At 42.8% G+C, this 25,077-nt stretch overlaps 1 protein-coding gene across 1 annotated transcript in view; it reads left to right on the top strand.

Annotated features, from left to right (window-relative positions):
* Positions 1 to 25,077, top strand: part of BMERB1 (bMERB domain containing 1) — a 63,469-nt gene that overhangs the window by 24,469 nt on the left and 13,923 nt on the right. Inside the window, exons 2-3 of the mRNA XM_029576931.1 lie at positions 2,508 to 2,631; positions 21,835 to 21,908. Coding sequence (XP_029432791.1) covers positions 2,508 to 2,631; positions 21,835 to 21,908 — 198 coding nt within the window. The remainder of the gene's footprint in view (positions 1 to 2,507; positions 2,632 to 21,834; positions 21,909 to 25,077) is intronic.

Genomic DNA, 25,077 nt, shown 5'->3' with positions numbered 1-25,077 from the left:
TCTGAACGGCATGAATGATCCGCAGCTGCGTTCTGCCCGTGCATTGCTCTGATACATTTGCCCTGCTGTTTTCCCTTGCAGGCCTTCAAATTTTACTCGGCATGGAAGGGCACTCTTGAAATCCTTAGGGATGTGACCTCTTTAAAAGCGAGAGAGAAATAATGACATTTCTATAGTTTCCCATCCAAAATGAGACAAAAAAAAACAAAAAACCCCAAATATTTGTGTTTCATTTCAGTCATTTTAGAACCTGCTGAATAATCTTACCCTGCACTAACACTACAATGCATGGCTAAAACTATTTAGAGCTCAGTAAAAAGACAGGAAGCCTGCTTTTATGTGCAGCTTAGTTCCCAGGGAATCTGTTTTTCCCCCTCACAGTACAGAATATCTGGCTGGACAAACCAGAATGCAAAAATAGTCTAGAACTCGGTAATATAATAAAAAAATACATTTATGTGCACTGGTACCTTGGGGGTATTGAAATGCTCTGTCATGTCTCCCCTTTTCCTCCTTTCCTTCAGTGCGTGCTCAGATCTTTTGTCTGCCCCGATTCGTGCTTTATGGTGACCATTGACCATTTTTAGTTACTGCCCTTTTGAACCAGCTGTTTGGGTTCTGTGCATTTGATCGTGTGGTCTCCAGAATTGTACACTGTACTAAATGAGGTCTTACTAGAGACTTATGCGGGGTTAATATCGCTTCCTTTTTTTTTTTTTTTTTTTCTTGCCTGCTATTCCTCTCCCTCTGTACCCAAACATCCTTCAGGCTTTTGCCTCAGCCAGAATGCCAAGAAGATTTTTACATTTTGGATGTTTGGTAAGCGGACTGAGAAGTGATCTGGCTTCAGTTTATTCAGATTTATCTCCCTGGCTGTACTCGGGCAGACAGCTGCCCCTCCACCCCCTGTTACGGGTTCAGACCCTGCACACTGGTATTCTGCCCAGGGGGGAGGGGCTGATCTCATTGAGGTTTACAGGCAGTCAGCAGTTTTTGGAGGCCTTTATAGAGACAAAGCCTTGTTCCTTTTGAACACTTGAGTGAATACTAGTAGTATTGTTTACTACCAAGTATCTTTATGTGGTGCATGTGCTATTGAACTATCAGGATTTTGAACACACTCCTTTGTAATCCTTATAGTGCTAGATCAAAAAGCTGGTAATCGCTGTTATTACATTTATAGTGTTTTTAGTTCTATCAAGTTGTTTTTAGACAGCTTTATCAAAACATCTTTGAAGTGATTTTGTTGTTTTTCAAGGCTTTTCAATAGCATAGAAAAACATCCCTTTGTTGTAGGAATAACTGAAGCCAATAATATTGATTATGAAAAACGTTTGTATCTTCATGAAAGGCCAATAAAACAGTATATTGGGTTTGTAAATAAAGAGAGAGAACTTCTTCTAAAATGCATATAACTCCAAAATTCTTGCATCTCTCCTTGGTGGCTCTGCTGTACCGGTGGACAACAGTTTCCTGTGGAGCTGTGCGTGCTCCAGAAGGTGGTACTTCATGACTGACTCCAATATTCTGCGGTCAACCGGAGGGCATTAATTTGCAAGATCTGAAACTTGAGAGGCCTGCCGCTGTCCAGCCATGAACCTTGCATTCTCAAATTTCTGCTTTCCTCTCACTGAGGATTATCGAATGTGTGATGTGCTGGAGGTTGCAGCTACTGAGTGCATTGAGAGCAATAGCTGATCACTGTTGCATATCCCAGTGCCAACAGGAGCTGGGTAAAGAGGCATTCTTAGTGCTTGAACACTGTATGTCCAACGAGGGCTTGCATGGGATCATTTTCAGGAGTGCAACAGAGACTCTAAAGACTGATTTTTAATTGATCTCTTATTAATTTGAAAGGATCATAGAAACGGTGCTAATAGTGGAAGCATTGTAAAATTGAAGGTGAATATTTTGACTGTGTTCAGACTGATTTCAGTGTCTCCTAAATAACTGCCCTGGTCATTCTCAATGTGACTTTTCTTATTAAGGAAGGAGGCTACGCAGTGGCATTGTGGAAGACTCTCTGCTTTTAGTTCTTAGGCCCGGGATTCTGTTGGCCCCGGAGATGTGGTGAGAGCAGCGTTCACGGCCCATGGTGAGCAGGAGTCCCGAACTTGAGAGCCCAACAGCTGTAGGATTCCTGGAGGGAACCCTGGTATGTGTCCCCTGGTCGAGGACTGTAGCTGCAGTGACTGGGCTAAGCAAGTTAGGAGAAGTTCTTGATGGCTGTAAACTTCTGGTTTCAGGATATCCCTGAGGAATAATTGCATGCAGCAGACCCTTTGAGGGTCACAATTTGATACCACCTGGCCCCCAAATGAGGACTGAAAACCTGGAAAGGAGCAGGTCCCCTGCGTAAATGGTGAAAATTCAATGTCTAGTTCAGATTTATTGCCTTTTAAAGTACAAAACATTCAGTAAATGTGTTTTTGTTTGTTTGTTGTTTTTTGGAGACAATATCACCTTTTGTCTGGACTCATTTCCTGTTGTCTTCTCTACATGCGCAGGTCAACTTGACATCATTTCAATGGCTGAAACGACAATGACCCCCGAGGAAATTGAACTGGAGATGGCAAAAATCCAGCGACTTCGGGAAGTCCTAGTCAGAAGGGAATCTGAACTCCGGTTTATGTAAGTAACACGAGAATGCAAAAGTTACCAAAAACACCAGGGGCAAACACAGAGGTGGCTGTCTTAGGATATTGGGGGTTTGTTTCTTTCCAGAATTTGCAGGTTTGTATATATATATATTTTTCTTTTTAAATGCTGTTTCAGAAGAGATGAAACAGGATCTCAAATGCCAGTGCTTCTAACGCTAAGTAAGAATAGATGTAAATCAACTGCTTAAAAAAAAAAAGAGCCTTAAAATCAGTGAAATAAATGACTCAAAGGTCAATACACTTTTTTTTTTAATTGTAAATCTTGTGGCAAAAATAAATTGCAGAAATTTCCTCTCCTATCTGATTTCTTTAATTACTACCAAATCCCTGAAATCAAGTTTTTAATTGGATAAACTTGAGTACTTGTCCTTCTTTGAGGGACGGTGATATCAAGGTACACAAGACAAGATAACGCGCTTTAAAAAAAAAAAAAAAAAGTTTGATGTTAGGTTACTGGATGTCTTCTGGTTAATTGGGACAGGCTGAACCAGTCCTGGATTTATCAGCCTATTACACATGGTCAGGAGCCATCTGGCAACCCCTATTGTATCTGTAAATCAAGGACACCTTCTGATTCTAATAGCACAGTTTCAGGCTGGAGCCTGTGCTTGGTATAAAGATTATGGGAATGTACAGAGCAAGCACTGCAAATATGTGTGACATTACTTTAACACCACAAATATTTTGAGATCTGCTCCAGAAGAATCCAATCGGTTTTATCCAGGGTGTCATGCAAACAGTCTGGACTAGCGAGAAAGCGCATTGCTATAGTATCTCTGAATGTAACTTACCTTAAGCTATCAATGGAAAGATGTGAGCTAAATCTAAAAGAAATACCTGTGCGCACACTAAGCATATATTTGTGTTTTACATTTTTTGGATTATATAGCTTTTTTTTTTTTTTTGTTAACCTCCGATGCATTAGCTTACTGCATCTGGAGTTAACTTTTCTTTCTTTCTTTTTCTTTATTATGATTTTTGAAAGGAAACTTTCTCCCAAAGCTGTGTACAATGGGGTTGCAATCTACTGGTACATCCTGCATATTTGGAGAGCAGGCGGTTAATGCTAACAGTGATACAGCTGAATAAACCAATTTATTTGTTGACTTACAAATCTATGGACCTTGATTTAAAAAAAAAAAAATTGTACAGCTGTGACTAAAGAAAATGAACACTGTATTTAAGCACACATTTTCTTTTTATTCATTTAATTTAAAACATTTGTTTTGTCTATATATCCTAAGCGAATTACAATGTAACGTCCGTAACACCAATGTATTACATCTGGAGCCTAGTCTGTTTGTTTGCTCTAGCTATGGATATATCCCAGTTGTCAGCTGTACAAGTTTGATCGCCTGCAAGATATCGATCCTTATTCAAGTCCATTTTTTGTGCTCTTTGCTCATTAATTCTTTACTATTCCAATAAGCATACATGTTCCCATTCTTAAACCAACACTCTAGTCCCCCTCACCTGATCCCAAATGCTTTTTGCCCAACATCTCAACCCCTGTTCCTTCCACTTCCCCTCTGTCTATAAAAATATCAACTACTTTGTCAGTTTTTTCTTCTAACTAGTCTATAAATGTTAATGCAGATATTGATGGAAAATGCATTTCCTGGTCATTACACTGAATGTAAATATATATATATATTTTTTCAGTCCGGTCCTGTTGATGCAGAAATCAGTTACAAGTGTTGGTTATTTATTCTGCTTGTGCTTTCCTGCTATTGCTTATCCCTTTATTTGTTTTTAGCTAACTACATGCACAAGAACAATCATTTCCCTGCTTTGCCCTGTGCAATGTTACTTATCCATTTGTACCCTGTTCTTATCGGAGAGTTGTCAGTAGCAACAAAGGGGTTCTTTATATTCGTTGTCCATCTACTTCCTGAGTTTTTAAAGGTTTGTACAAATATATGTTTGCAAACACGCCTGCTCTCCAGCTTTTTTTGTCAGTAGAAGAACATATTGTTAAGATTTAACCACATCAACAGCAGTCCACGTTCCCAGGGAAAAGACCCATTCAACATATAGCGCTTTTTTTTTTTTTCCTTTTCCAGAGGTGTGGGAACTCATCCTTCTATAATCCAAAAGTCTTGATGTTCACTTCTTCCTTACATTCACAGCCTGCAAGGAAGGACAGCATCCCTGCCATCGCGATACTGCTTGGCTAGCTGAATAATGCACTCGTGCCGGCTTCTGGAGAGAACCACAGGCTTTTGCCAACCCCTCCCAGCCACACGACTGCTGCACAAATAGCCAAGTTAAAGGGAATATAAATGAGAGAACCCTTCTCTCGTCCCTCCCCAGGGGATTGTGGATGGATGCTCATGGTACAGGACTAACCAGGAAGCTTAAAGGAGCAGGGCGAATCTGCCATGCAAACAAACAAAATGTTTACTGAGTAACTCTATGCACATAGGGGCTGATGGGAAAACAGCGTGCTCAGTCGCTTGCGCTGTTCAACCCGCGGTTGGACGAGCGTTTTGTAGGCACATCCATAGCCCCTTATGCTATAAGGAGATCAGCGCCTCCACAACGCGGGCCCAATGCCCCTTCACAACTAATAGCGCCCAGAGCAGGCGTTAATTTCTGAGCACCCAAAAAGTTGGGCAGAAAATACTGCTTTTCTGTACATCCTCTGACTTAATATTGTGACGATATTAAGTTGGAGGAACGAAAAGTTTAAAAGATTTATTTATTTATTTATTTAAAGGCATGCCGTGGTCAGGTTAGGGAAATGGACGTTCATTTAACCAGTGCCCGTTCTCTGAACCCATGGCTGTGCACCGGTTAGGAAAACGAATACCAATAAATTCAGCGTCAGTTTTCTTAACCTGAGGACAGCCGACCTCTCCTGGGTGCCATCGCCCCTAGCACCTCCTTGGCAGTGTGACCTCTAATTTTAAATATTGCATCGTGCACCCAGGAGAGAGGTGCCTGGGCGCGCTTCAGGAAAGCGGGCACTGAACACTCAGTGCCCGCTTTCGGCACGTTTTTATTGCATTGGCCCCTTAAGAGAGGAAAATTTCAAGAGGATGAACACCCAAAACTAGGTTTTACACGGGTAAATGCACTTTGCCCTTGTAAGTGAGCTTTTGAAAATTGCTACAGTATATGCCATTGAATTGTCCATAGACTGTTCATCTGTAAGTGCGTACATGGGCTTTTGAAAATAGCTTCGATAGTACGTTACATTCACACATGTACCTCCTTTGAAAACTACCTCCCCTATTTATTTTTAAGAAAAGATTTCTAAAATAAAAAGAGGAGCTGCAACCCGAGTCCTTTAGCTGGAAAGCCGCTCGCATAAAAAGTGCTCTTCTCAGCAGAGCTCAAAGGGATGGAAAATATTCAGTTTTGTGTCTTTTTAAAACCTTTATTTCCTAGCTTAAATGTTTTTGTATTTCTTCCAGTGAAGTGCCTGGGACTACATTTTTGTACTCGCCTACAAACGCGTTCACTCTGCAACACCTCGCTGCCTTTTTTTTTTTTCTCATTTCTTCATCCACCCCTCTTCCCAAACTTTGCTCAGCAGACTGGTTGCTCCTATCTGTGCCTTTTTTTTTTTTTCATTGCCAGGTCTCGACTCCGCACCTTCCAGCTCGCTGCATCAAGGACACGTGCACCGTGCTGCTGCTCGTGCCAGACTCTGCGCCAGCCTATAAACGCACCTCCTTTAGGCCAGTGTTCCTGCCCATGGCCGCCTTAACTCGCCCACGCTCAGCTTCCTCATATATAGACTGTTGACAGGCCTCTCTTTGTGCAGCTGTTTTTAACTAAAAAAAAAAACCCTCCCTCCCCCCTTCATATATTTGTGTTTCGGGACTGTCTATTATATGTCCGTAAAATGCTGCATATGCCTGGTAGCGCTATACCAATAATAATTTAGAAAAGTATAAAGCTAGGGCAGGCCATGGTTCTTAAGATAAAGCTTTCTTATGTTAGAATAAAGGTCAGTGCCTTCTTTTAGATCATTGCTATGTGGTGTGTTTTTTTTTTTGTTTGTTTTTTTTTCAGTTATTGAGGCTGGAAGCATAGATTTACTGTCCAAGGCATCAGCCACTACCATCTGTATAGAGCTGGAGCTCAGGAACTCGTGCCTTCAAACCCAGTGTGTTTGATGGTGCCCTTCATCCTGTTTTAGACTTAATTATTCATCTTTCCCAGCCTCTGCTCAAAGCGAGTTACAATTCAGGGGACGGTAGCAGGTATTTCCCTGCCCTCAGAGAGCTCAAAATCTGAGTTGGTGCCTGAGGCGATGGAGGGTGACCATGACCTGCCCAAAGTCACAAGAAGCATCAGTGGGACAAGTGGGATTTAAATCCTGGCTGCTTTGGTTCTCAGTCCACTGCTCTACCTACCAGACGGCTTCTCCGGTACATAAAATGAACATCCATTTTATTTTAATATTATGTATGTATTCATTTAAAATCTTACATTTCACAGCTTTCAAGAAAAAGTATTCTGTCCAGTGCGGTTTGCAAATCTACCTCCATAAAATCAGAGTTAAAACCTAAAACATGTGACTAAATAAAAAACACATTAAAACAAAATATCTTATTTAAAATGGCTTGTAACCGCAAATCAACACCCATATGACTCCCTAAAAAATATTGCCTTGAGCTGCTTCCTGAAGACCTTCAGATCCTTCTCATCCCTCAGTGCTGCAAGGTCTTTCATTATGGATGAGTAATTTAAAAAAAATAAAATGGCCAGTCTGTCTGCTGCATACAAACAACTATCTCCTATTTGGTCTGCTATTTTTAAGCAAAGCTGAGAGGTGAACATATTCTGGGACAGGAATTGGATGGCGGTAAAACCTGAGGTGCCTCTCTCTTGTAACTCACCACTCTTGTAGTGCTCGGAGTGAACATTATTGATCAGAGTCTGTGGCGACATCAGTGTGTTTTTTTTTTTCTTTAAATACCGTACCTTTTATAAGCCTTTTTACAGTCTCCACTTAGTCTGGAATTAGGGCCAGATCAATTGGGGTAATTAAAGCCACTCTTTGTCAGTGTACAGCAGCCCCTCACTACAGGGCAATTCCTCTAAGGGGATTTCACTGTGACTGAATTTTACATTTCGGGACCTGAACTGGATGTGAAGTACGGAGCACGGATATTCATAGTAGCCAAAATTTTGTCCTGTTCCGTTTAATGACTCTGGTTCAAGTTTAATATTTGATGGTCATTTTTACAGATTCTTAAATATCGGAACTCCAAATAAAAAAAAAAACCCCCCAAAAAACCGGGGTATTTTGAGGAGGCCTTTATTCGTCGAGTGCAGGTTCCGTTTTGGAGCGTGGATTTCTATGTATTTGCTTAGCCAGTTGGTTTGATGTCCTGTGATGGGTTTATGCAGAATTGTTAGCATTTTGAATTCTATCCAGTACTTTATTTGGGAGCCAGTGTAGTGAGATGAGAGTTGGGATGGATGTTTAGGAGGGAAACACTGGAAGACTTTTACTCTTCAGACTTTATTAGCAGAACCAGATGTACCTTTTCAGTGCCCCTAGGCAGGGGAGAGGTTGTCTGCATTCAAAAGCGTGGGGGTGGAATGCCACCCCTGAAGCAATTCTGTGGTGGGAAGGGGCACTTCCACCTCCATCGTAACCCTCTCGCTCAAGTGATGAACATAAGAAGAGGTATCATGTAAGGTCAGACCAAGTGTTCAGTGACCCAGCATCTTGTCTCCGGCAGTGCCCAAGCCAGATCTCTAGCTTGTTTGGATAAATGTTCACCCCCCTTTTACTTCTGCAACAATCCTAAATACTTAAAGCGCTGGTGTATCCAATTACCTTCAAAAGCACATAACAGATAAAATGGGCCCCGCTTGTGTTAAACTACACTGATTCACATGATAGGATAAATTCAGCAGTTCTTCTGTTGGACAGAACATTTCAAAGCAACAACCCAATCGTGAGCACCAAGGAGCTGTCAAACTCAGGATAAAGTTGTTGAAAAGCACACATCTGGGGATGGTTATAAAAGAACTGCAAAATCCTTGAATAATCGCTCAGAACACAGTTAAGAAGTGGAAGGTGTACAGCATCATCAAGACCCTGCCTTGATCAAGCCGTCCCTCCAAACTGGATGACCAAACGAGGAGGAGACTGATCATGGAGGCAACCAAGAGACAGTGGCAACTTTTTGAAAGAGCAACAGGTTCCCATGGTTTAAGACCTATCATAGTATGCATGGGACAGTATCACCCCAAGCTCTCCTCAGATCTGGCCCATGTGGTGGCAAGAAGGAAAGCCCACCTTGAATCCAGAGCTTTTAAGTATTTAGGATTGTTACAGAAGTACAAGGGGATGAACATTTATCCAAACAAGCTAGTCCATGTTTTTATGTCTACTTAATTTTCTGAGGCGTTCGGGAATATATTTTTCACTTGGTAGTTGTAGGACAGAATGTTAGGATACATGGAACAAACACTGTTTTAATGTATTTTACTTCCCGGCTATACGGCAACAAAAGATGAACATTTTGGAAGGGGGTGCAGACTTTCTATAGCTGCTGGATGTGTGGATGCTGTGCAGTTACTTACTAATGGTTAACTCTTTTGAAAAAGCACCTGGTCTACAAAATGGCATCAAGGAAATTTAATTTTCTTTTGTTCTAGCCACAATGGCCCAATAAAGGACTTTTGGAGTATTAAATATGTTGTTCTGGCTGTCCTGTTCTTGATTCTGTATGTACCGTACTGAGTTTGGTAGAAGTCTGTGCAGTTTCCTCCATTTGTTGTTGTTGGGTTTTTTTTTCTCTTAGCACCTTGGCTATGTCCTTGCAGCTTCCTTAGTGAATGGCTCATACTTTTATGTTTTAAGGGCAATATTTAAAGTGTGTAAGATTTTCAATTAAAAAAATGTACTTTGTGTGTATTTTTTTTTAATATATATATATATATATATATATAATGTAAATTAGAAACATAGTGCAAAATCTCAATATATTGTGCTACACAATTTTAGATCCATGAACTGTTGCAGCAAAGAGGAGGCCTTAGCTCTTAAAAAAAAAAAAAAAAAAAAAAGAGAAAGAAATAAGAATCTTCTGTCGCATGGCCATTTTTCAGATTTTTTTTTTTCGTAATTTTACATGTACCCATGTGATTCCTAGACATTGCTGCAGTGAAGATTGGAACAGCAATATGACCTCATGGGGGTGAAGATTATGTAAGAGAGGCTTTCAAAACTCTTAGAAAACTAATATTATCCTGAAGCATTAAATACAAAACTGAGCAAAAAAAGGTTCCATAAAGATTTGCTTTTCTTACTTATCTAGTGCCGCATTCTTTGCTTGGTATACTGCTTTAATATCTAATGAAAATATTGCAGACCTCTGCATTCTGGCTTCTTGAATGAATCTCAGACTTGCTGCGTTGTAGTGAAAGAATGATCCTGTGCCTGCATATGTAAAATTGCTCGTTTGGATTCTAGAGGCAGTTGCTTAATGATTGTATCGATTTTTTTTTTATTCATTTCTAGAACAGTAAAACATAGTCTCCTCTTGCTGCAAGCTACAGCCAATGACAAGTTGATGGCAAGCTTTATGGTGATCTTTTTTTCAACGTGACTCAAACATTCAGACAGAACCCCCTCCCCCCCCCCCCCCAAAACGGAATAGCACAATTAAGCAGTAGAGAGGCAGCAAATATGAGCACTGGAGGATGTCTGTAGGAAATGAAAGCTTCCTTATTAGTCTTTCCTTAGATGTCTGACGTTTTATTCATCAGTAATATGTTCCTGATGAATCTGAGCTGTGCGGCGGTTTTGTTTTTTTTTTGTTTGCTTTTTTTAAATTCTGCTGATGGCATGGCCACTTGGCCAGGTGACCCAAGAACTACATGTGCAGTCTCTTCCAAGACCAAACCCTTCTTAGTGTCTTTCTTCTGTCATCAGGGGGATCATCCGTGTGGCATCAACCGCCTTCCCTACCTCTCGAGAACCTGAGCTTGTACCCGGGGTTTGAGCTGGTTTTCTGTGCCACGGTGCGCAGTCCTCCTGCCCTTACTGGTATTTCCTATATCTGTATAAGATGTATGCAGTGGTCTTCAGGTACCGGATAGCACGTGCCACTTCTTCATGCAACCTAGTCTTGCAAGACACACAGATGAGACACCACTTTTATTCCCTCTGTCTCACACAGTCTCATTTCGAATTCTACACGCGCTCTGCATGGGATGCAAATTCCTAATTAGATTGTGGGGATATGGGGTTTTCCATGTCACCTGACCATCTGCTTCTTGACAAGGCGAGGCACTCCCTTCCCCCTCTATTTCCTGGGATGCGGGTCTCCTGCGCAGGAAGCTGTTATCAGAATGGAACAAGAGGATTGTGATCAAAAACCACAGGAGCAGCTGAACCGTACGTGGCCATTGTTACGTAGGCAAGAACAAAAGCATACAGAAGGGGAAAGGATTAATTCTTTAGAGACACTGTTTGTTAGAAATTATAAAATGGATTATTCTTGACAGCCAATCTGCGGAGAGAATCAGTAGGCATTATTTTACAGTTGAAGCCCACTGCATCTGGCTGCAGATAAGGTTCTGTTTTTATTTTCCTTTGATTTTGGCAGATAGGTGCAGCAGTGTAGTGATACTGCTCTTTAAGGGCTGAATTATTCAAACTATTTGCATGCGCTTAAATCGTAGTTTTTCATAAGAACATAAGAAATTGCCATGCTGGTTCAGACCAAGGGTCCATCAAGCCCAGCATCCTGTTTCCAACAGAGGCCAAACCAGGCCACAAGAACCTGGCAAGTACCCAAACACTAGGACGATCCCATAATACTGATGCAATTAATAGCAGTGGCTCTTCCCTAAATAAACTTGATTAATAACAGTGAATGGACTTCTCCTTCAAGAACCTATCCAAACCTTTTTTGAACCCAGCTACACTAACTGCACTAACCACATCCTCTGGCAACAAATTCCAGAGCTTTATTGTGCGTTGAGTGAAGAAGAATTTTCTCCGATTAGTCTTAAATGTGTTACTTGCTAACTTCATGGAATGCCCCCTAGTCCTTCTATTATTCGAAAGTGTAAATGAACGAGTAGATATGAATCGGTTAAGACCTCTCATGATCTTAAAGACCTCTATATGAGTTCTTTTATCCGCATACTGCAGGGGCATTCCTGGGCTGGGGGAAGGGTGAAGAATGGAACAGTGTCTAGTTCTGATTGCACAAACCCGGGCACACTGTTTTGTGCCGAAAAAGATTACATGCAGGGAAGACGGATACAAATCTCTGCACGTAATTTTTCCTTCGACAATAAAGTATAACACAGCCAGTGTAGTTCTTTGGCTTTATGCGTGCAAACTCCTTGGCTAACAATTTCTGCGGAGTTTGCATCAACATGCCCATTTTTTTTTTTTAATTTACCTCCTTTCGTTTTAAATGTGCTGCTCTTCTCTCTGTATTCCTTTTGTATGTAGGGTTGTCGCCATGCTCCATGTCATGAGGCAGGCTGAGCCAGTCCTGGTTTTACCCTGTGGCATCAAGGGATTTCTGGTTCCAGTTTCTCTAAGAAAGGTGGGACTTCAGAGTCCTACATGCAGCGGGGGTAAACAAGACCAGACTTGGCTTGTCCCTTATGCCACACAGCTTCTTGGCTAAGCCTGCTCTTGAATGAGAAGCTTAAGTGTACCAGCCACTGCCAGCGTCTCGCCTCATGGGGTCCAGTTGTCAAGGTAGCCACAGTGACTATGCATGAACTTCTTAAAGTGAATTCATGATCAGCTTTAGAGGAACGATGCCTTATCAAATTGAAAATCTGTGGTGGAGCCACTGGTTTGCAGGATCTGCTTGTGTGTGTGTGGTGGGTTGTTTTTGGTTTTTTTTTAAAGGAAAACCTGCAAGGTTTGTATAATTATAGATAGGATTTTGTACATCCAGGTTGAATCTTCCCCAGCAGGGAACATGTGAGAAATTTTTGTCTACATTTTATTGAACTCCAACCAGCCTGAAGTTCAGCTTCAAATGTATTTACTCAAGAGCTTTCTGATGTCATTTGCTCAGCACCTAACCAGATCCATTGCCACAGCTCCATTCTCATGACTGAAGAGAACCAGAAGGTTCTGTGACTGCACGCCCAGAGATAGAATTTAAATAACTTTTTTTTTTATTTTACTGTTTAACATTTTATAATTTCATATACTATTTCCAAGTCTTGCATTGGGTCCAATGCAGCAGTTTTATTTGTCATTAAAAAAACAAAACACCCCAGTTATGCCATACCAGTAAAACACTAAAAGATTTAATTCCTTTGAAAGCGTTCTCAGTGCTGAGACTTAAATCCTTCCCTTTCCCCCAAAGCGTAAGAGCATCATCTTGCATTCTCAGCGGATTCAGTTTTGTGCCTTAGGCCAGGTACAACTAACTACCACTTCTCTCTGCTTGTCGTCCCAGGAACGATTACAGTTCATCAGGCCACCCTCGCCGAGGGGGCCCACCAGTAATATAAACACGCAGCAGGGAGCCCTGCAACTTCATTAATTTCTAGGGGACAAAAAAAAAAAAAGGGATGGTAATTAAGTCGCTGCTTCCAGCTTGATTTGTTCTGCTTTCTTTCGTTTTCATTTCCAGCTCCTCTGAAAGGTTGACCCCCTTTTGCTGCTGTGGCAAAGATGCTTCCATTAACTTGCGGAAGGTCTGCGTCTCGGCTGTGCACGAGAGGTGCAGGGGCAGTCAGAATCTAACAGGCAGAGAGCTCCTGCTAATCTCAGTCAGGGCCATCTGCCTAATAAATGCCCACGGTGGGTGATTTCAAGAGAGGTTTGGCGCTGATGTAGAATTTCCAGCTCTCTCCCGTTGTTGGATGGCAACTTTTTCTCTTAACCACAAAAATCATAGCAGACGAGGGATGTCGGTTCTGTGCCGTACATTTTTTCATACATGCTGCTGCACCATTGTTCGCTGTCCTGAAGACGCGCGCACCAGCAGCCGCGCACAACTTACTTCAGCTCGGGAGCTGAAGGAAGTTGCAAAACAAAAAAAAAAAGCAGGGTTTAGGGGATGGGGAGGGAGTATGGGTAGAGAACTGGGGAATGCCAGAATGCGTGGCCTTGCAGAAAATTCTAAAGTTCCCTCCCCCCTTTGCGCCTGCCGTCCGTGGATTATAAAATCTGGTGCGCATGTGCACGCATGTTTATAAAATCAGTGCGCACACTTTATAAAATCGACCCTTTGGTGTCTGATGCTGTGGCTACGTTACAGAAAAATTTCCTTTCTTTGAATTTTGGTTCAATTTATCATAAGCTTATAAAATGTATATTACACATCTTCTTTGCTTATCGAGTGATAAAATAAAAATAAGCAATGATAAATTGTTTCTTGTATACTGCACAACAGATAACAGATTTGGCCAGAGCAGTTCATAAAATACATTGATTGTAATTTTATTTGTAACAACCATTCCCATACAACAATAAAAACCTCTCTTAAAACACGTCACTGCAGTGTATAGTGGGGCATAAATAGATATTTTGTGTACGTGTACACGGGGCCTAGTATAGTGTCTAGTAAGCTGAAGATGCCTTTTTACTTCTGGATATTGCTTCGTTGTACCGTGTTCATTTTATATGCTTTCAGTTTAGTGCGGTGTTTGGTACTGGAGGTGTTAATGCTGTTCATGTCTATCTGTGTATTCATATTATTAATCTGTGCATGAGGTTCCCTCTGCTTATTACATATCTTCCAAGCAATTCAGGAGGCTTGCTCTGGCCATGTGTTTTATTATTTTTTTTTTCCTGAAATATTCACTTATTAGAGAATGAGCTCAGCTGAGATGACATTTAGCAAAAGAAGGCGAGAGAACATATGTTATCTGAGTCATGGCGGTGTTTGTGCTTGTGATTCACTTCGGGGCAGATGCAGAGTCTGCAGGTCATGTAGCGTGGCTGCCGACGCACGTTGACCAGGGAGCTACTGAAGGCCCAAATTCGAGGCATCTGGTCACCTCCAGCAATGACAGCCACTAGAGACGGTGATTTCTTTTATTTTATATCCAAGCGGCTGTAATGGGACTGTTCAGTGGCTTCTTTAAGCATTTCTTTTCTACATTTTCATTTAGCCTTAATTTTTTTTTCTTAAAAAAAAAAACCAAAACACTGTAAATAACAGGTTAAAAGCAAAATTGATCTTGAAATGTCCACGTTGGGTAGACATGCACATTCCCACATGTAACCCTCACCTTCTCCTTTCACCTGATCTCGCAACCATTTTCTTACCACCGTCCTCCATATCCTGTCTCGAGCATGGCCAAAACCTGTTACCCAGATGGCATCCACCACCTTCACTGGTAGAGGCCATCTTAGGCCTGGCCATGTTGGATTTTTGCTTCTCACAAGACCAGTTCTTAAGCCAGCGCCTAGACCCCGCTTCTATGTCTTACCTTCTCTTGCCCTGTATGTTTGTCTTTATTAGATTGTAAGCTCTCTTGAGCAGAGAACTGTCTCGTTCTTGTGTTTTTGTACGGTGCTCCGTATGTTGTGTAGCGCCACAGAAATGTTAAGCAGTAATAGAATAGGACATCTATCAAAATTAGGAGGTGATCTGGTCCTAGGATAGAAATGCGTTACTTCAGTTTTAGACACATTTTAAGAGCAAGTTGTTGTTGCCCATCCAAGAATTTATGGTCGAAAGACAGCTGGCGCTGAGGTCCAACACTATAGAGCTAAGGAATCTTTCACAGGGGAAGAAAGCTGCAGGTTGTCAGCACATATCCTAAAATTGATTCCAAGATGACCAATCTATCGATCAAACAAAGAGGCATCAAATGCGAATTAAAAAGGCGTGCTGAGAAAACAAGACCATGTGGCACCCCCAAGGTAACTCGTACCAGCTAGATTTAGTGGTCTGAAAAAGCAACCTGTTACCTTCCCTGGACCGAGGGTGTGAACCATTGAGAAACCGGCCCTCTAAACCCCCAAAGATTCTAACCCCAGCCGCAGAATCGGAGGGTTAATTGTATCTTAGGTGGTGGTAATATCTTAAAATAAAAAAAAAAAAAAATCACAAAAAATTGCATTTGGAAGGTCCTAATGAGGATGACTCCCCTCACAGAAGTAAAACCATCTTTCTAACCCGCCCTGTTCATCTCCAGCGATTTTTCTATGGCACCAGCATCCTCCTCTTCATCTTTTTCCACATCTCATTAGATTTCAACGTCCTGCTTTTTAAGTATCTGAAAGTCACAAAAATGTCCAGCTGTGGTGGTTTAGCAGGGCGAGGGACTTGTGAGAGGGAACTTGGGTGCAAGCTCGACCAGAGCTACCCCTCCACCAGCTTCACTCTACCATGTTCTGTGAAAACAAATCATTAATGCTGAATGGCTCTTAATCCATGGGCGTCTTCCTGAGGATGGATGGGACCCTGTGGTAGTGTTTGTACCCTGTCAGGAATCCAGCTGGCTGCTACAGGCTGGGTACCAGTGTGCGCCTTCTCTCTTTGCAGGAAAGCAATACTTTGCAAACTAATTAAATTGCAAGGTACTAATGAAAGGAGTCACCATGACTAAGTACCTTTTTAAAGCTTCTCTGCAGTGAACTTTTTAATATTCATTGGCCTCGTGCCCTTCTGGACTAGACATGTGGGTGTTTTATATGGCAGAGTTGCAAAAGTCTGGTTGTTTTTTTTTTGCATTTTGCAGCTGAGCGAGAAGAAAAGGGGGGAGGAGAGAAAGTGTCTGTTGCTTTCACCAGTCTGGGAAGAAAATAAAGGTTATATAATTACAGGTGTTGAACTTGATTTGTATGCTGTTCTGAATCTTAATTTAGACTGCAAAATTATACAGTGTGAGTGTAAAAAAAAAAAAAAAGTGCGCTGAAGTTCAGCCCCCCCCTCTTTCTTTACTAGTCTGCTAGCAAGCGTCGACTCCCGCTGCAGTAAGCTAATGAAACGCTAAAGCAGCGGCAGTTTATAAAAGCAAGCTGACCCGAAATTGTGCGTTTAAAAAAAAAAAAAAAAAAAGTTTTGCGCGCTTGGCACGTTTCCTGCACCTAAATTCAGAGTACAGGAGCCTCGCGCCACACCACCAATGCCGCCTTCAGCCCAGGGACGGAGGGACTGGTTGGGAAGGGAAGGCAGCTGCCCTGGGGGGGGCTCCCATCCCCCCCCCCACCCCCAGAACCAGTTTCACACTCTATTCCCTCGTGACAACACCAGCACGCCTCTTCCTGGGTTAGCCAGAGTGGTTACGGGAGGGCTTGCCTGGTGCCTCCATCCACTTATTGTGCCTCCCAAATCTATATTTTGTTTTCCTTTCCATGGTGGGGCTATGAGCCGACCCCCCTTTCCCCCCCCCCCTTCGTGATGTCGTCATTGATGTCGCTGCTGGGCCCGGCCTGGCCTTCGGTCAAGCAGCGGCAGCTTCTCCACGGCTCCCCCTGCCACCATCGGCCTTCCCGCAGTTGTGAAACGAGTAGCAGTGTCAGCAGCAGCAGGAGAGGCTTTGCTCGCTTTTGTCGCTGCAGCAGGAGTTTCACCTCCCGCAGGCCCGGGTTTCCTCCCTTGCTGCAGGAGAGGGCATCAACTTCCTTCCCGTCCGTGAGCCGTTTCTCTGCCACAGGCCCCTCCTTACATTTGGGCCATGGTGAAAACCCACCAAAAAAAACAAACAAACCACTGCAGGGCAGCCCTGCCCACCAGCTGCTCTGACCCTCCTTGTCTGTTTTGGGCTTTGACAGCCCTCTGGGCAACCTCCCAAGCCATCCACTATACCTCTGCCAGCCTTAGCAGCGTAGACAACGCCAGCCATGACGACCTTCACCGAGTGCAAGCCCCCAGCAGCCCAGGTAAATAATAATAATAAATCCACCTTTTAATTGACCCCCCTATTACACAGGGGGGGCCCTGCAACAGCAGAAGTAGCTAAGGGAGAGAGCACCGGTGGAATCGTTTCACTGTAGCTGGCCAACCTTAACACTGACCGTGGGCCCAAAATAAAGAAAATTGCTCTAAATACTAAGACCACAAAACACTTAAATCTAAACTGAAATCCTCAGAGTCAAATTTTAAATAAAGTTTCAAATGGCCACCCTATCCTCACCAGAAAGACTGCATTAGTTATTTCAATGACTGATGTCCAAAAGGCTGTGGGCAATATAATGATGAACAGTGACCGGAATGGCCACCTGGGTGGCAGCCATTTTTAAAGGGACAAACCAGAGGAAAAAAGGTTGTAGATGTCAAACACAGTAAACATCCAACCAATATGAATTCCAGATGATTAAAAAAATCAGAGTGTACAAGTTGATGTGTTCATTAAGACCATAAGGGGGTGATTGATTTTAGAAAAAAATCCAAAAATGTTCTTGTTTATTGAGAGGTGTGTCACGATGGACTGACATTACTGCTCTAATACTGTCCATCGTAGCTCCAAAAAGGTGTGATTGTGTCTGATGAAATGTTCGACAATTGGCGCATGTAGATGTTTGTGTTAGACTGATTCTGGTGTTCAATGAGGCGAATTCTAATCTTCCTTATGGTGCCACCAACATAAATGCTCAGGCGAGAACACTGGATGAGATACATAATTGCTTCTGACAGACAGGCGGTATGATGAAGTCTGGGGCATGCCCTGAAGTTAGCAAGTAGCACATTTAAAACTAATCAGAGAAAATTCTTTTTACTTAATGCACAATTAAGCTCTGGAATTTGTTGCTAGAGGATGTGTTAATGAAGTTAGTGTAGCTGGGTTTAAAAAAAGGTTTGAATAAGTTCTTGGAGAAGACCATTAACTGCTATTAATCAAGTTGACTTAGGGAATAGCCACTTCTATTACTAGCATGGGATAGATTTAGTATTTGGGTACTTGCCAGGCACTTGTGACTTGGATTGGCCACTGTTGGAAACAGGATGCTGGGCTTGATGGACCCTTGGTCTGATCCAGTATGGCAGGTTCTTATGTTCTTAACTACTGTTCCAGCAATAGAGTGCTGCTAAGCAGAACCTTGCATCAAAGTTGCACACATTCACAAGACACACAACTGTGTCTGCATGCACCACTCAATCTTTGTCAGTACCTCTCAAGAAAGAGAAGAGAGGCAACGCCCTAAACACCGTATGGGCTCAAGACATGCCTGTATGTAATATAATGTGGCACATTTGAAAATTTCAGTACACAGACAATGCTCTCAAGAGGAGATTTGGCTTTGTCTTGAGCCCCCATATAGTATTCAATGTGGGTATTAAGTGAACATGGGGACAGGGACACAGATGAGGAATGCAAGGAGATTAGGTGGGAAAGCAGAAGAATGGGGACTGACTGGATAGATATTGGGTGGGAGAGTGAGTGAGTGAGTGAGTGGGGACTTGGGATAGGAGGCTGGCAGAGAGCGTGGTGGACTGGATAAATGGAGAATTGAAGACGGTGAGGACTTGCATTGGGGAACAGCAGGGACAAATCATGGGATGGGGGTGTGAGGGTAGGGAGGGGTAGAAAGGAAAGGACCTATGGGGGTAAGGATGGACTTTGGCCAGCTGGGGAGGAAATAAAAAGGGGACTAGGAGGCTGGGTAGGGGGTAAGAAAGTAGCTGAAAACCAGGGGGAGAATGAATGACAGAAATGGAGTTGGAGCTGGACCAGGTTTGGTTACAGGCAGAGGGAGGTAGATTCGGGGGGGGGGGGGGATCAGTGCAGGGGGTGGAAATGGGGACTAGAGAGTGGGCAAAAGATGGGGAATAAGCTGGAAAAGGAGTAAGAACAGAGGGAATGGGAGGGCTGGAAAGTTAGATGAGAGTGGAAGGGCAGGTAGATGAGAACTGGAGGAAGAGGGGTGAAATCCGGCTATGAAGACAGAAGAGAAATGGGGAAGAGATGAAATTGAAAGTTAAATATGAGAAATGGGGAAAAGACAGAAGGAGAGAAAAATGGAAAATAGAAAGGACACCCTGGAAAAGGACCTAGGAAACCAACAGGAGGAAAGCTGAAAAGAGACTGGGATCCAATTGATTAAAAAATAAAATGTTGAGACAAAAGGTAGAAAAAAAGCATTTTCATTCCATTTCAGTTGTTACGGTTTAATTTTTATTTTTTTTTATGCTATTTTAAGTGAGGGTCTGACTGTATTCTGCATATGTGACATGTTTTGTTTCATTGTGGGGAGGGATCTATAGCAATCTGGTTTGTTCTGTTTTCTCTATAGGAGGTGTATTGGGGTTCTGGAGCCTGGTAAAATATTTGCAGTGCTGCTTTTTCATAGGCAGGGTTGCTGCTGTTCTGAGTCCTGGGATTTAGTGCTGTTTTGGAATGGCATAGATTCTGAGTGCCTGTTTTTCCTGCGGTTCTACGAACATGATACCGGAACAGATTCACATCTCTACTCATGAGGAAGAATTGGTTAAATGATGAGGTCAGATAATTTTAATGGCAGTCTTCATGGCCAGGGGATTCTTTATTGCATAGAAGGCCCTTGAACTTTTGTCTGTAATATCTGTTTTTTTGTAGGCAATTTAAAGTTTAGGAGGCCATGTTGTGGGTGGAGAATGTGTGGGAAAAGTCGCTTTGGCTTGCTTGGCTCTTGTTGCCCTTGCCCCTCACCAGTAATTCTGTCTAGAGAGGCCACTGGTCAGCAAGCAAGAAGAGTAGCGCGTTTGGGCCGCCTTCCCCCCCCCCCCCCCATCCCCCCCATCCCTTGCTCTTGTTTTCTCTGGCCGGTGATGCCTGGTGGAGAGGAAGGCCCTTTGAACTGCTGCTGAGCTGCCTCCTGCAGAGCTAATCCTGCTCAACCCAACCAGGGGAGGCAGGAGAAAGTAGCCTCATGCTCAGCGGGATTTCTCCCTACTCCCAATGTACATCTCTGCTGTGAAGTAGGAGAAAGCGGGATGAAAGCATGGCATGAGATTATGGGATGGAGAATGGGGGCAGGGGGGGGGGGCTAGGGGTGAAATGCAGAGGGGAGAGAAGGGTGTGTGCGCACTGCCCCAGGGCGTAAGTGATCATAGCTCCACAGACTGCCGCTGATTCAGCCCCGGAAGTTTTATTTCACCCAGGGGCAGCTTTTGAACTGTGCATAGAGCGCCATGCATGAGGGGGGGGCACTGCCATGCTAGTATCTCCTTCCCCCCTCTGCCCTTCCACGTCATATAGGCAGAGGAAAGAGAGGAGCAGGAGGATAATGGTGCTGGGCAGAGAATGGGTAGGAGAGAGAAGAGGATGCTGTGTATGAGAGGGAAAAAAAAGGATATTATGCTGGAGCTTTCCTAACTCCTGCCAGAGGGAGTGCTGTGTTAGAGCGGCAGTCCCGGAAGTGGGGGAGCAGTTATTAGATGGGGGTGCCCTGACTCCACCTCTGACAAGCATTGAGAAAACACGAGTTAAGCCTTTGCACCTCTCTGCATTGGGGGAGTAACATGGGATTTGCACACAGTTTTACTCGCGCGTCTGTGTATGTATGTGCGTTGAACCCTTTGCTAAATCGGAAGCTGTGTGCATGGCCGCCTGCTAAGATGTGCGCGCGCCCTATGAAATCGGAGCCCCCAGGCAGGGGCAGCAGTGCTGGGAGTGCGCTCTGACTGCTGGAGGCCCATCTGCATTACATGAGCAGCAGCCCACTGCTGCTGGAGGTTCATGCAAACCTTCCTTCTGGGTTGTTGTTTTTTTTTTTTCCCCCTCCTCTAAAGTATATTTGTTTTGAGAATTACATTGAAGGTCACAAAGAGGCAAGTACGTGGGTGCCATAAAATGTCTTTGGCTTACTGATGATTAAACGAGTAATATCATTTGCTCTAATTGCTGTTGCAGGCAGCAGGATTATTATTATTTTTTTTTTTTATAACTGTTGAACTTCTGTGCTTGCCCTTTCGTTGATTTGAGTTTGTGGGTGTCTTGTTTCCAGATATGCCACAGAACTTAAAGATGATTTGACTTCCATTTGAAAATAGGCGTCTATCCCATGCTTTTACTGTTTTGTTTCTTAATGCAGGAACGTGACACTTTCTTTCCAAAACCTTTTTACTAAAAGAAGCTGCCAGAAGTAGCGCTCCATGCTAATGTGTTGTCAGTATGCTGTTCCATCTCTGAATCCGCACGATTTTTGAGTTTCTGTCTGGAGAGGACCTGAGGCCATCTTCTCGCGCCTTTGCAGCTTTTCTGGTTTATTTCGCTGGCAGGATAGGCAAAGCCAAACATTTTTTTTAATTCTGTGCGTTTGCTCTGTTCCTAGGATGGATGATATACAGCTGTGCAAGGACATCATGGACCTTAAACAAGAACTTCAGAATTCAGTAGCAATCCCAGGTAACTGTTTTGAGCATTAGAATATTTTTTTTTTCCTCTGTGATTATATATTCCAGTTACACTGGTTACAGGCTTGAATTAGTGAAGATATTATGAACACATTTGGAAAAACAGTTGCCTTCGAAATTCAGGGGCATGCTTTTCGCGTCCTGATGCAGAAGACTGAGGTTGGGGGGGGGGGGGGGGGGGTGACATGTTTTCCAGGGGGGTGATGTTTCCTAGTCTAGCACTTCCTGAACGACCACAGTCTAAAGGCATCTGCTCCTTAGTCTTTGCATACGCTAACTTTTTAAGTCTGCTTCCGGATTACTTTTTCATAAGATTGTTTGTTTTTAATCATTTCTTCATTTAGAGAAAGGCGACTTTTTTGCTTTTACAATTCAGCCTGCTGCGTAAGGCTGTGATCTGCAGCAGCACAAGTACCTTGCAGTAAAGATGCTTCAAAGCACCAATTTGCCTCTTTTGACATTCTCGTGTGTTCTTGTTGGGTTTTATTCCTAGGTCTCCTTTATTTTTGGTGATGTATTTTAATTTCTTATATTTTTTAAACCTGTTTACACCTGGAGCCATGGTTTCTGTTATTAAAAATTCTCCCTTTTTTGAGCTCACACTGAGAGGCATAAAAGTCGGTTGGCATGTTTGTTTAACAAAAGAATAATTTTATAAAAATCTCCTTTATTCCTCTGAACGTTCCAGGAGATTATTGTCTTAAGAGCTGGTGTGCTTCTAAAGCAGCTTGCTCCTGGCATGTCAGTTGTGCCTACCACCTACGTCACAGATGCTACTTCTTGCGTGCTACTCTTAAGAATACCAGATACTTGATTGTCCTATAAGTAGCCTAGTGCATTTGTTTTATTTCAGCATTTTTGGTAGTGCTCTACAACGATTAACCTTATACGTACAAGTCCCTGCTCTCTCAAAAAGTTTTTATACTCTGTGGGCACCTGAGGCAATGGGAGATGAGGCAGTTTGGCCAAAGTGGGTCACTGAGGGTAGTGGGATATGAACCCTGTGCTCCCAATGCTCAGCCCATTGCCCTAATCACTAGGCCACACCCCTCTCATTTCTTCCTGAGCTCTTCAAGGAGATGGCAAAAACCCGGAGCTGGAGAAGTCCACCTTAATCTAAGTTTAAAAACACATTAGCATTCCCCCCCAGATCTTAGATTGACAGAGAAAATGGTTTCAAAAACAGTTTACAGCATTATTGCTATTGGAATAGCTAAAAACAGCAGGGTGTGGGAATAGATTGAGAACTCTGAAGTTCACATCTGTGTTAGAAGAATAAGTTGATCATTTCAAATCTCTTCCTGTTTTAGTTTTGGGCATTATTTTTGTTTTCATTTCCTCATTGCCTCCTTGATACCAGATCCATAAACTTGCAACACCGACCTTCCATGACAGCCCTGCAAATTCCCTTTGACAGTCTGTACCCTGCAGCTAACCAGTCTGTCCAAGACAGGCAGAATCTATGAACTGTGGGTGTCGTGAACATTAAATCCTAAACAGAGGCCTGCAGTGAAGTGTTTTTCCATTTACAGTTCCTCGCTCATAGCACATTGGTTTCCTGTATGGCTCGATGCTCTTCACTTTGGTTATAGGCACAATCCTTTTTTGAGGTACAGTCTGCCTTGATCAAGCATTATGGCTTTGAGAGGCTCAGAAGACACGGCAGGGAATGCTTTCAGTGGCCACTAAAGAAATGACACGTGCAGTCAAAGGAGCTAAGAAATTCACGTTCAAGCATCAAAGTAAACATTTCAAAACCTAGATGTCTCTATCTGCCTAATGCATATATGCAAAAGGTCAACTCAATCATTCTAAATGGCCATGTCAACATTTTCCAGGACTAGTAGCTATGCACTGGCTCTTCCATTCTGAACCAGGCCCTTCTTGTTTTCTATTTTAATGCTCTGTTCCCAGGTATAAATCAATCAACCAGATGTAGCCAGCACAGGAAAAAAAAAAAAAAGCTGATCCATGGCCTTAGGAGGAAACATGGTTGGGCAAGGAATACTGACCATGTTTTAAGGCTTGGTGCTTTTATTCTGCAACGTTATTTATTAAAACATTTAGGGGCCCATTCATGAAATAGCATATTCATTAGTGATTTAGCATGGATAATACCAAAAGGCCCGCTGTTCAGGGTCAGCAAAGCAATGAACAGAGTTTTAGGAAAAATATATGCAAAGCTATATCATTATGATTATTTGTGGCTATTCTGAAAACCAGACCTGTTTGGGTGAGAACTGGGGCTTGTGAAATCAGAGAGTTGCTGGTTCACAGAAAACTGAGGTGGGGCTGCTGCAAAGCTCTCTTCTCCCCCCTTCATTTTAAACGGGGGCAGTAAATTGCTTTTAAGTTTTACCATGCTGAGGAAATTCAAGGAGACGTGCATGGTGGCGAGTTTGTAGCTATCCACAGCTAAATTTAGATGCATTTTCCTTGGCAGATTTTGCTGTCAGGTTCTGAAAATGCCACGAGTTAATAAGGATTAAAGGGGATTCAGTTCATACAAGATGAAAAAAAAATAAATTTGGATTTAAGGCCACATTTCCATAGAAAATGAACACGTACCAGGAGAGGTGAATCCTGAAATGCTCATGCGTCTCGGAAGATGCCAAAAATCAGAGCCAAAGGCTAAACGCTTGCTAGAAAGCAGAATGTGTGCCTCAAGCGGTGAGCAGGTGAAGGAGTACTTAGAAAGCTGTCAGCTTTAGCAAAGCATAGGGGAGACCCTCTGGGACATGTTTGAAACCCACCTGTTTGGTTTGATATATTCATGGACCCAGTTTACGGTTGCCTTACATCTGTTCCTCAGAAAATCAGGGTGCAAAAGTGAGAGAGTGATTGAATTTAAGAGTTCATGGGAAGAGTCCGTACCACTCTTAAATCACTAATGGCTTTAAGAACTCTCAAAATGATCTTTGGTGGGGTAATAGAATTTAGGGACCTGGTAGGTGGAATGTTGTTTCATGAGTTTAAGATTTGTCATCTGCTGGATGGAAGTTTATAATTTTAAGCACAAACTTATTTTCTAGACTTGAAATAGCAAATTTCCATTAACAGAAAAGCACCCCATGAAGAGATTTTGTTTTGACACCTTTTACCTGTGAAGACCTTGGTTCACAAATTGGCCGCAATACCCAAGGAAAACAAGTTGCTGGCCA

Source organism: Rhinatrema bivittatum, chromosome 14 (genome assembly GCF_901001135.1).
Source record: "Rhinatrema bivittatum chromosome 14, aRhiBiv1.1, whole genome shotgun sequence".
NCBI classification, from domain to species: domain Eukaryota; kingdom Metazoa; phylum Chordata; class Amphibia; order Gymnophiona; family Rhinatrematidae; genus Rhinatrema; species Rhinatrema bivittatum.
This window is presented reverse-complemented; position numbering and strand designations above follow the sequence as displayed.